Source organism: Chinchilla lanigera, unplaced genomic scaffold (assembly GCF_000276665.1).
Source record: "Chinchilla lanigera isolate Chin_1 unplaced genomic scaffold, ChiLan1.0 scaffold00031, whole genome shotgun sequence".
In the NCBI taxonomy this organism is placed as follows: domain Eukaryota; kingdom Metazoa; phylum Chordata; class Mammalia; order Rodentia; family Chinchillidae; genus Chinchilla; species Chinchilla lanigera.
Window position 1 is genome coordinate 13,576,983 of NW_004955432.1, and position 11,231 is coordinate 13,588,213.

The window sequence follows — 11,231 nt, forward strand, 5'->3', positions numbered from 1 at the left end:
TTTTTTTTTTTTTGCTTAACCGTGAATCCTGCGTTGCTTTACTGCTTTGGACAGAGGAACCTGGGGAACTTGATTCCAGAGAGACCCAGCCCATGGCCATCTGAGAAATACACTTATTGGTGACACTAGACTTACTTTCTACCCTTGTTTGTAGTCTGTGAATCAATGTGACTTACATGCTGAGAGGTTAAGAAGTAGTATGAAGTTATCATTTGGTGATATCTTATGGTATAAAAATGGATTATTTACTACTAGTGACATGAGAATCATAAAATCTAGTCAAAGGGGCCAAGAACCAAACTTGTTATGATTACCAAAGTAGATTCTTTTTTCAATAAAATGGAATAATCTGTATTAATGACTTGGGCAGATGTACTTCAAATCCCCAAGGTGCCTTTGAATTTAGCCGCTGTAATTTGGGATGACTTTCAGGTTCCTGTGGAGGAGAGTATTTTTGCTCTTTAAGGAGGCCTGGCGTTTTTAATCAGTTCTCTAGGGAAAGCTTGACTAAATTCTGCCAAATTACACTTATTCCTTCGTTGTTGCTGAATATAACAATAATAATTGAATAAATTTTGGGAGAAAGATTTCCTTACCTTGTAGATCTAATAGCTATCCTTTATTTGGGATTTTACACTGAAGAAGTACAGATAATTCATCAAAGCCATAAAAAACTCTATCATTTAAGCTTTCCATAAAACTCTGAGAATGACATCTGTCTCTGTCCCTCACTCTCTCTGCCCCTGTCTCTCACTACATATCACTTTCATTTGTTTATTTCTTTAAGGAAGTAGGTAATATGATTATGTAATCCAAAATAAAGTGAATCTTCAAAATAAAGAACGACTTAAAATTACAGTAGCCAATGGTGAAGCTTTAACTTGGGAGGCATACAAAGGGAGAAAAGATCCAAGCTTGTCACCAGAAATGGGACATAGTTTTGGTTGGTATGCAGAAGCTTCTCAAAAGACTATATGAATAAAAACTCTCTCTCTAAAAGACTTTTTACAGTAGACAAATGAGAAATCTTAAGTTGTTTTGCAAATATTAATTTAAAATACCTCAGGCATCTGGGCAAATCATCCTGTTTCACCCACCAGGAAAAAAAAAGAGCCAAATACTGTGTACTTTAATAAATTAGTAAGCTCTGTAGAATTCTACCTAATACATGACTAAAATTATAATATTGATTGCTACACTGAAGGTGTCACAAGAGTACCTAACTTCAAAGTATACTGCACAACAAAGCAATAGTACTAAATACAGCAGACACACAGACCAGTAGAATAGAATGGAAAGACAGGCTTCTTCAGACTGATTCCATTTCTGTGGAAAAATTGCATTAGCATTTTTATGTCTTAATCTGAAATCTTGTATTTTATCAGGAAAACTTCGTAAAATATGAAACAATAAATCTCAGGGTTTTTTCTGCTATAAATTAACATTTTTAGTTTTTATTTTAAAGACAATAATAAAAAATAAAAATGATACAGAATTTCAAAACAAGATGATAGGAAATTCACAATGCTAATTATATTGCATACTGTTATCTTCAAAGTAGTCATTCAGATTACCAGATACAGGCATGCAAGATTGATCAAACAATGTAAACACTAACTGTTCCTTTCAACCTTTCTTCTTTTCTCCTTTTCCCATTGCAGTTTTTCTTTTCTTTTTGAGCAGTTTCTTTCCTTTTCACAATGTCTATGGTACCTTTCAGATCTTATTTACTCTTTCAGTTTCTTACACTAAGAAGACAATACGATGTTTATATGTGTGGGTCTTACTTATTTCACTTATGAGTATGGTCTCTAGTTGCATCCACTTACCTGTAAAAACTTCAAGTTTATCTTTCTTTATAGCTGAGTAATACATTGAATATTGGAGGAGGGGAAGGGGAAATAAGAGGAAAGATATATAGTGTACAAGAAGCCAGTAACCCCAATAACTGTAAACACTATATGCCGTAACATGAGCCAAGATAAATAATATCAACAAGTATGAGGAAGGGGATAGAGGAACTGCTGTGTGGGGAGGGGCAGAGAAGGGGAAAAGCCAAGCTGTACGACGTACCTGTGACTACTCCCAAGACGATTGTAAACTGCATAAATTGCAAACATGTACTAATAAAACTGAAAAAAAAGAAGATATGAATGTGTCCAGTAGCTTTTTTGCCCCTATAGTCCTGTTACCCATACTTACAGTCTTAATTCTCTGAATCCCGTACATTTTATTTTTGTTGTTTCTTCTGCTTTTTTATTTTTACTTTTATTAATACATGTTAGCAGTACATAATTATTACATTGACCATAGGGGACTGGTACATGTACGTAACACATTTCAATCCCACCACTTCCCTTTTATTATTCCAACATCAGATTTATTAATTTATCTTTTAAAACCATATGAAGTTAATTATATGTACAGATTGAAAACCAGATTAATAAACCAAAGAACACATAAAACATGTAAAAGGTACACTTTTAGGTACATTGAATGCACTGCATTACAATAAGATATTTAACATTATGGTCTCAGGATGCTTTTGTTTTCCTACAAATAACTCAAGTTTATCCTTTTTTATGGCAGAGTAGTATTCTATTGTGTATACATAACATTTTTAACCCATTCATGTGCTGATGGAGTAAAAGTTATTTCCAAGATTTAGCTGTTATGCACTGTGTTGCTATAAACATAGGCATGCATGTATTATGTGATGCGATGTCTTCAATTCTTTTGGGAAGATACCTAGAAAGAGATTAGCTGGGTCAAATGGAATTTCTACTTTTAGTTTTTGAGGATTCTCCATACTAATTTCCGTAGTTGTATCAGCTTACTGTTCCACCAAAAAGCAACGAGGTTCCTTTCTCCCCACAACCTTGCCAGCATTTGTTATTGGTTGATTTCTTGATGGTATCGTTCTTTCTAGATTGACAGATTTTCTATGACTTACTTGTTTTTTTTTTTTTTTTGGTACCGGGAATCAAACTCACAATCTCACACTTGCCAGGCAGGTGCTGTGCCGCTGAGCTATATCCCCGGCCGACTAACTTGGTTTCTGTGTCTTTATCACCATTCTGCATTCAAATTCTACTCTCTTCTTGGTAACTCTGTTCCTTATTGGTGTCTTAAAAATGATGCCTCAGATTAATTCTTGGGACTCTTTCAGTCTCAAGTTTTGTGTACCAGTTGTATAAGGAATTTTATGCCGCTTTGATTCTATCCTGCGGGGCAATAACACCAACCTAATGATTTACATTATGAATACAAGTGCTAATTTAATGGTGTACAACATGAATTAAATCAGTTCCCTAGCTTTATAATAAAAGTAACAATTCTGAAATCTTGTTCTTTTGCTGAGGAAATTCCTATAACACCTATTTAAGAAGAATGTTAGTGTGTCCTACTTGGGTTTTAAAAAATTGTATGGTAAAAAATTAAAGCATTAAGATGCGATATGTACCAATTCCCCATGATGAATATATTCATTATGTACAATGGATATGTACTAATAAAAATGTTTAAAAAGAAAAGAAAACTGACACTTTAAGATTACATTTTAAGAAGAAAAACTGCTGGTAAACATAAGCTTTCTTCATTAAAGAACTGTAGGGTGCTCTCTACTGAATACTTACTAGAGAGGTAGGAGAAATGGTGAAATAGTTCATTGGCAGCAGGAGAGGATGAAGATCTCCCGTTCAGGAGAGAATGAATATTAATGAACGCAAAGTTAGCTGTTAAGGGACAAAGCGGTAAGGGAGCTGTACTGGACAAAGTTTTGTTACCCAGGTTATCATTATGACCTCATTAGAATGTAAAGGTCTTTGAAATGAGAAAAGACACCTTCAGAGGTAACCTGTTTTATTCTTTGGGCCCTGAAAATCCTCGAGGAAACAATAAGCTTATTTAGAAGTTGAAATTACAAAAAAGAGACCATTTTTGAATCTGGGTAGACCTTTTTTTTGTTGATTCATAAATATTAGTTTATCTTTGAAGATTTTTGTAATCTTCACTCATTGAAACAAATGATTAAGTCAGGCATGGTGGCACATGCCTGTAATGCCAGCACTGGGGAGGCTGAGGCAGGAGGATAGTTACGAGTTCAAGACCAGCCTGGGCTGCAAAGTGAGCTCAAAGCCACCCTGAACTGCATAGCGAGACCCTGTTCCCTCCCTCAGAAAAAAAGAGAAAGAAACAAATGACTGAGAGCTGTGATCTTCAGTTTGGTAAAGCAGTATAAGGTTCCTTCTGTGGATTTGCAGTCCTGTGGTTAAACTAGGGCAGCGTTAGCTCCTCAGCACTTGAAAAGCTCAGAAATTTCAAACCCATGGTTTAGAAGTGATTGAAATAATTGTAGGTGGTGGTATTCATACATACTCTATTGATTGAAACTTATTTCTAATTTATTTTATATGTGCGCATATATATAAATATACACATGTGCTTTTAAAAAATTAATGGGAAAAATTTCAAAGCTACAGATGCTCAGAGAACATAATGCGCCACCACACGCCCGTTGCTTGGCTGCAACATTTCTTCGTTAATTCGTGGCCAGTCCTGTTCTATCTGTACCCATTTTCCTCCTCTCTCAGCTCAAATGCATGAATCTCTCTTCCTTTATTTCTGTCTACTATTTTTTTTTTTTTTTTAAATTCCAGCAACTGTATTTTTTGGTTCTTTTAGTTTTTCATCTTTTGGTTCTTTCAGATCTCTCATATGCTCATTCATTTTGACCATGTCTTCCTTTATGTACTTGAATATATTTGTAATAGCTGCTTTGAAATCCTTTTCTGCTAACCCTTTTATCTAGGTTACATTGTCTTTTCATATTTTTCATATGTTTTCATGTTTTTTTTTCATATTTCTAATAAGTTTGGATATTTTCCCCCTGAATGCTGTAAGTGATACGATCTTCTGGTGTGTACGGATTGCTTTTTATTTAGCCAGATAGTTAAATTGGCAGAACGCAAACCCCAAACTCTGTTCCCTTTGACAAACAGCAGCTGAAATGTCTAATTAGGGCCGGGAATTTAGCTCAGTGGCACAAGCGCCTGCCTGGCAAGCGCAAGGTCCTGAGTTCGATTCCCAGTACCAAAAAAAAAACCTGTCTAATTAGTTCTGTTAGCCTTCACCAGTAGCTCAGCTGTCCCGCGCATGCGCAGATGCACAGATAAGGAGTTAGCGGGTCATCGGGGCAGTTTATTTATAGAATGTGGGCCGCTCCTTGAGTAGCTCTTTCTCCTGGCATCTCCCCTTCTCATTTTCCCGTTGCTACAGGTATCCCAGACTGTCCTCTGATTCCTCGGTCGGTGACATGACAGGCAGCTGTCAGTCTCTTTTTAGCCCCAAATGGGGTCTTCTTTTAGACAAAAAATAGAATCTACCCTCATGTCCTCCACAGTCCCTGCCGTCAACCCCTGCCCAATTTCCTTCCCACTCTGGGTGTTCTTTAGTGCCTTTAGATTGTTTTGCTCTGTGCTTTGTCCAGAATTTATGTTTTGTTCTATGCTTTGTCCAGAGTTTGTTTTATTCTATGCTTTGTCCAGACTTTATGCTTTGTCCAGAGTTTATGCTTTGTTCTATGCTTTCTCTAGAATTTACGTTTTGTTCTATGCTTTGTTCAGAATGTATATTTTGTTCTGTGCTTTGTCCAGAATTTATGCCTTGTTCCATGCTTTATCCAGAATTCGAGTTTTGGGGCTGGGGATTTAGCTTAGCGGCAAAAATGCCTGCCTGGCAAGCACAAGGTCGTGAGTTCGATTTCTGGTACCGGAAGAAAAACAGAAAAACAAAAACAAAACAAAACAAAAAGACAGAATTCGAGTTTTGTTCTATGCTTTGTCTAGAATTTATGTTTTGTTCAGAATTTATGTTTTGTTTTGTGCTTTTCCATAATTTGTTGTCTATCCATAAGAGCGTTGGCCTGTGTTTTAAATCCACCATTAATAGAAGTGGAATACCTTGCATTATGTTGTTTAAATAAAATGAGACAATTTTCCATTTTAATCATTTTATGATGCTGTGTATCCACTACCTCTGTATGCTAATATTTTGCTCATCTAGAGGAAATAAAATGTCCCACTAAGCAGTAATGCCTCATTCCATCTCCTCCTGGCCCCTCGTAATCTCTGTTCTGCTTTTGTTTCTGATTTTGCCTGAGCAAGATATTTCATAAGAAGGAGTCACGTATGTCCTCTTATATGACATTTCATTTACCGTATTTTCAAAGTTCATCCACAGTGTAGCATGTATTAGCATTTCTTTCCTTCTAAAGGGTAAGAATATTTCATTGTATGTCTATCCAGGTTTTATCTATTGATGAACACTTGGGCTTTTGCTGTCTATTGTGAATAATACTGCTATGACCGTGGTTGTATCTGAGTTTCTATCTGCAAATTGTGCTTTATTTTTCTGAGGAAGTGTCAGATTCTTCTGTAGTCCCCATCTTGTTTTTATATTTTACCATCAGTGAATAGGGGTTCAGTTTTTTCGCATCCTTATCACTTGTTATTTTCTGGTATTATAGTAGCCATTCTGGTAAGTGTAAACTGGCATCTTGTAGTTTTGATATATATCACCCTAATGACAAATGATATTAAATACCTGTGTTCTTTGGAGAAATATCTCCTATAGTCCTTCGCCTGTTTTTAATTGAATTTTCCTTTTGTTGGAAAGTTGTAGTTCTTTATATATTCTGCATACAAAATTCATCAATGTTTGACTTGCAACTTTTTCTCACTTTGTGTGTCTTTTCACTTTATGGGTATATTTGATGTATAAGAGTTTTTAATTTTGATGAAGTCCATTTTCTTCTGCTGTTCAGAACTTCGGTGTCATGTCTGAGAATCCATTGCTAAGTCAAAAATTGTGAACATTTACCCATATTTCTTTTTCTAGTAGTTTTGCAGTTTTATCTCTTTACATTTAGATCTTTGATCCATTTTCAGTTAGTTTTTCTGTGTTGCAAGAGATGAGAATCCAACCTCACTTTTTTTTGTTGAATAATAATGTAAATTATACTATTTATTAAAAACATACTATGTACCAAGAAAGTTTCTAAACACTTTGCATGTATTAATATATTTAGTCTTCACAACACTTTGTGTTAATATATTTAGTCCTCACAACACTTATCTCAATATAGTCTCTTTGCAGTTCCCTGATGGCAAAGTTGTTGAACAGTTTTTCTTACACTTATTGGCCATTTGAGAAATGCCTGTTCAATTCATTTGCCCATTCTTTCATTTTTGTTGTGCATATTCTTTTTTGAGTTTTTTATATATTCTGGATATTAATCCTTTGTTAGAAGTGGAGCTACCAAAGATGTTCTCTCATTCTCCAGGCTGTCTTTTCACTTTGTTAATTCTTCTCTTTGTTATGCAGATGCTTTTAAATTTGATGTAATTCTATTTGTTGATTCTTGGCATTATTTCTTGTATGATTGGTGTCCTTTTCAGGAAGTCTTTGCCTGACTTTGAAAGACTTTATTTTTTTCCCTATGTGTTCTTGTAGGAGTTACAAAAATTCATTTCTTTCACCTGTGAAATAAACTTTTGTACAGCATGAGAGATAGGGATTTAGTTCCTGTCTTTGACATACTTTAACCAGTGTCATTTGCGAAAGACACATTGTTTTTTGGTCCCTCTGTCAAGAATCAGATGGCTCTAGTTGTGTGGGTTTGTTTCGTTCTCTATTTGATTCCATTGGTCCACATGTTTATTTTTTGTTCGAGTGCCATGCTGTTTTTGTCCCTGTACCTTTGTAGTGTGTTTTGAAATTGGGTATTTTGATGTCTCCAGCAGAGCTATTGAGGATTGCTTGGCTCCTGTGGGTCTTCTGGGCTTTAGGATTGTTTATCTACTTCTGTGAAGAATGTCATTGGTATTTTATGGGCATTGCATTGAATCTGTAGATTGCTTTTTGTACTATGGCCATTTAAACAATATTCTGCCAATCTAGGGACAGGGATGGTCTTCTCATCTTCTAGTGTTTTCCGTTTCTTTCTTCTGTTTTCTGTATTTTCATTATGGAAGTCTTTCACATCCTTGGTTATCATCCTCACTGTTTGGAATATGAAAGTCCAGTTTTCCAGTACTATTTGTTGAAGAGCTTGTTCTTTCTCTCAATGAATGGCCTTGACAGCCCTGTTAAAGACCAGTAAGCCATGTGTTTTAAAGGTTTGTTTCTGGACTCTCAGTTCCATTGATGTTATATATCTACTCCAACACCAGAACTGCACTCTTTTGATTTTGCAATAAATTTTGAAATTTGGAAGTTTAAGCCCTCCAATTTTGTTCTTACTCAAGATTGTTTTGGCTATTTAAAGTCCCTTTACAATTATGTTAATTTGAGAACAAGCTTTCTATTTCTGTAAGTGAATAGCTTTTTTAAGCCTGATTTATAGATTTTTTTTTAGGTTCATCCATGTTGGTGTATAGCTATTTTGCTCATCTGCTGTTACTACTCCCTAATCTATCCTTTGGATTAACCTCGGGGTTAATTTGTCCTTTCTCCTCTTGAAGTACAGTTAGATTGTTTGTAGTTTCTTGTTTTAATAAGCATTCTTGTGCATGCTTATTGTTCACACGCTTGAAAGCTTTTATTGTGTAGTTCTTCATCAAGGATGATTTTGCTTGGCAGGCAATACTGCCAATGTTTGGAGACATTTTAAATCATCAAGATTAGCAGAGGGAGGTGATGGGAATACCATCTAGTGGTTACAGACCAGAGACGCTTTAGAACATCCTACAATGCAAGAAGAAACTCTTACCTATCACAGAACAAAGAATTACTCAATTATCCAAATTCTCAGTATGCCAAAAAATTGAGAAACCCTGCTCTGAGATATAGATGTAGAAGTGGAATTGATAAAACTTATGGTATGTGCAATGTTTTGTTATTTTTTAAAATGAATTTCTCTAAAACATCAGGAAAATCCTTCCGTTAAAAGTAGATGTTTGCAGGGGCTGGGAATTTAGCTCAGCAGCACAGCACCTGCCTGGCAAGCACAAGGTCGTGAGTTCAATTCCCAGTACCAGAAAAAAAACAAACAAAAAAAAGTAGATATTTGCAATTAAAACTGAAACTGCTTTGGTGGTGCTAGTAAAATAGTGATCATAAATAATTTAGATGTCTCAAACCAGGCTGAGGCGCAACATTGTTCTGTATTAACCAGTTGCTTAACTTACGTAGTGTATGCATATCATGTTTAGGAACCCAAATACATTGTAGTTTCAGCTTGGTTAACAGATTAAGTTTCGATTGACATCTGTTTCAGAAAAGGGATACTGCAGAAAATGATAATTTGAATATTAAGCTAAACATGCTGACTGAATAAGAGCAGAATTAAACATGAAAAATATAGATGTTTTTCATGGCAAAGATGACTGTTAAATATTGAAGGTCTAAAAAGACTTAAAAAGTTCCGTTCTCTCTGGTGTGTTTTAAATTTTAATTGAAGATAAGGGAATAGACTTAATGAATTTTGAGACCCATGGTCCTCTTTGAAAATCTGATGAAAGCTATGGTCCCAGAAGTAGGTGCTTAAAATAACATCTATTTGAACATCACTAAATAGTAAATACATGACTGTATTGTTTGTAACTTCTTAACCAAATGGAGAAATTTAGTGATGTCAAAAAATAGGTGATTCGAAAAAGGTGGCACAGATTAGAATTTATGTACTCCTTAGTATTTAATTAACATAGATCATAATTTTATATCTAGCCTTCATTTTTCTTTCTCTTTTTACTAGGTTTATGCAGCAACATTAAGGCAACAAGCTAACGAAAACAGACAAAATTCAACTGGAGAAGCATGCTTTGGCACCCCCCTCTCAGAAGAAAAACTTAATGACTTCCGTGATGAACAAATTGGACAGTTACAGGAACTGATGCAAGAAGCCACCAAACCCAACAAGCAATTTAGTATTACTGAATCTACAAAAACAAAATTGTAGTAAATATAATAAAGTTTTAAAAAGCATGCAAATTTCATAGAAAATTTAGAATCTTATCTATCATTGACTTTTAAAATTTTTTATTTCAGCTTTAAGAATGCCTGAACTAAAAAAAAAAAAAAAAAAAAAAAAAAAATAAGGGGCTGGGGATTTAGCTCAGTGGCAAAGCGCCTGCCTGGCAAGCGCAAGGTCGTGAGTTCGGTTCCCGGTACCGGAGAAAAACCAAAAAAAAAAAAAAGAATGCCTGAACTTTATTATTTCAGCCTTAATGAAGTTTTCTTTTATTTTTGGATGGCAAGAATGGACTATATGGATCAAGGAGACAGTTGGAAAACTTAATGACATTTTGGGGATAATAGTACTTGCTCAGTGGAATTTAATTTTCAGATTAAATGAGAAAGGTTGTAGAGTAGACAAACTTCGGAATTTTCCTGAGAATGTGTTCTGTATACAAATTTATTTTAAATGCTGTGCTTATTCAAGCATTTGTTTCAGGGCTAATTAGTCAAGTTTTTCGTGATAAGAGCAAATGTGTATTCTGGCAAGTTTGTTAAATGTATTGTCATTCTGAAAGTTTTATCATTTTACTTCAGTTGTGTATGACTGTTATTCTGAATGTTTTCTTGTCTCTTGAGTCTTTATTGCATCACAATGAAAGGTTAAATAGCAGCTGTAAGATTTAATGCTATGCTATCATTTGTTTTACAGATTATACAAAGTATAATCTTAATGCAGTGTTTATAACAAATGAACCTTTAAATTATTTGTAGTTCTTTTGAGAATTTGACTTACTAATGGTTGGGGAGATTAAAGACCCTTTTATAACTCTCACATACACTTAAGTTGGCTTATGAATTTAAAATCAAATACATATTTAAAACCTGCAAATGTCAGGTATCATTCTAGGAATGGGATGATATAGCAGTTTTCAAAGACAAAACATCCATCCCCATGGAACTCACATTGTAAAGGAGGAAACATAATACGTAAATATCATGCATAGGGCTGTAAGTACTATGGAGAAAAATAAAGTAGTGATAGGATTATGGTGAACTGCGATGCCCTGGAGTACCACAGAACTCACAGAGATGTTGCAGGATGTTTTAAACTTTTGAGTCAATCACAGCTACATTGTTAGACGCCACACAAATACCTAAAGTATTTTACACTTTGGGGCTGGGGATTTAGCTCAGCGGCAAAGCGCCTGCCTGGCAAGCGCGAGGTCGTGAGTTCGGTTCCCGGTACCGAAAAAGTATTTTACACTTTGACTTTT

General features: G+C 35.1%; 1 protein-coding gene across 1 annotated transcript in view; it reads left to right on the forward strand.

Moving 5' to 3' along the window:
* Sdhaf3 (succinate dehydrogenase complex assembly factor 3) overlaps window positions 1-10,002 on the forward strand; it is a 74,391-nt gene extending 64,389 nt beyond the window's left edge. The window contains exon 2 of the mRNA XM_005388076.2: window positions 9,755-10,002. Within this exon, the coding sequence (XP_005388133.1) occupies window positions 9,755-9,958 (204 nt within the window). The 3' untranslated portion in view covers window positions 9,959-10,002. The remainder of the gene's footprint in view (window positions 1-9,754) is intronic.
* Window positions 10,003-11,231: the final 1,229 nt, after the last annotated feature.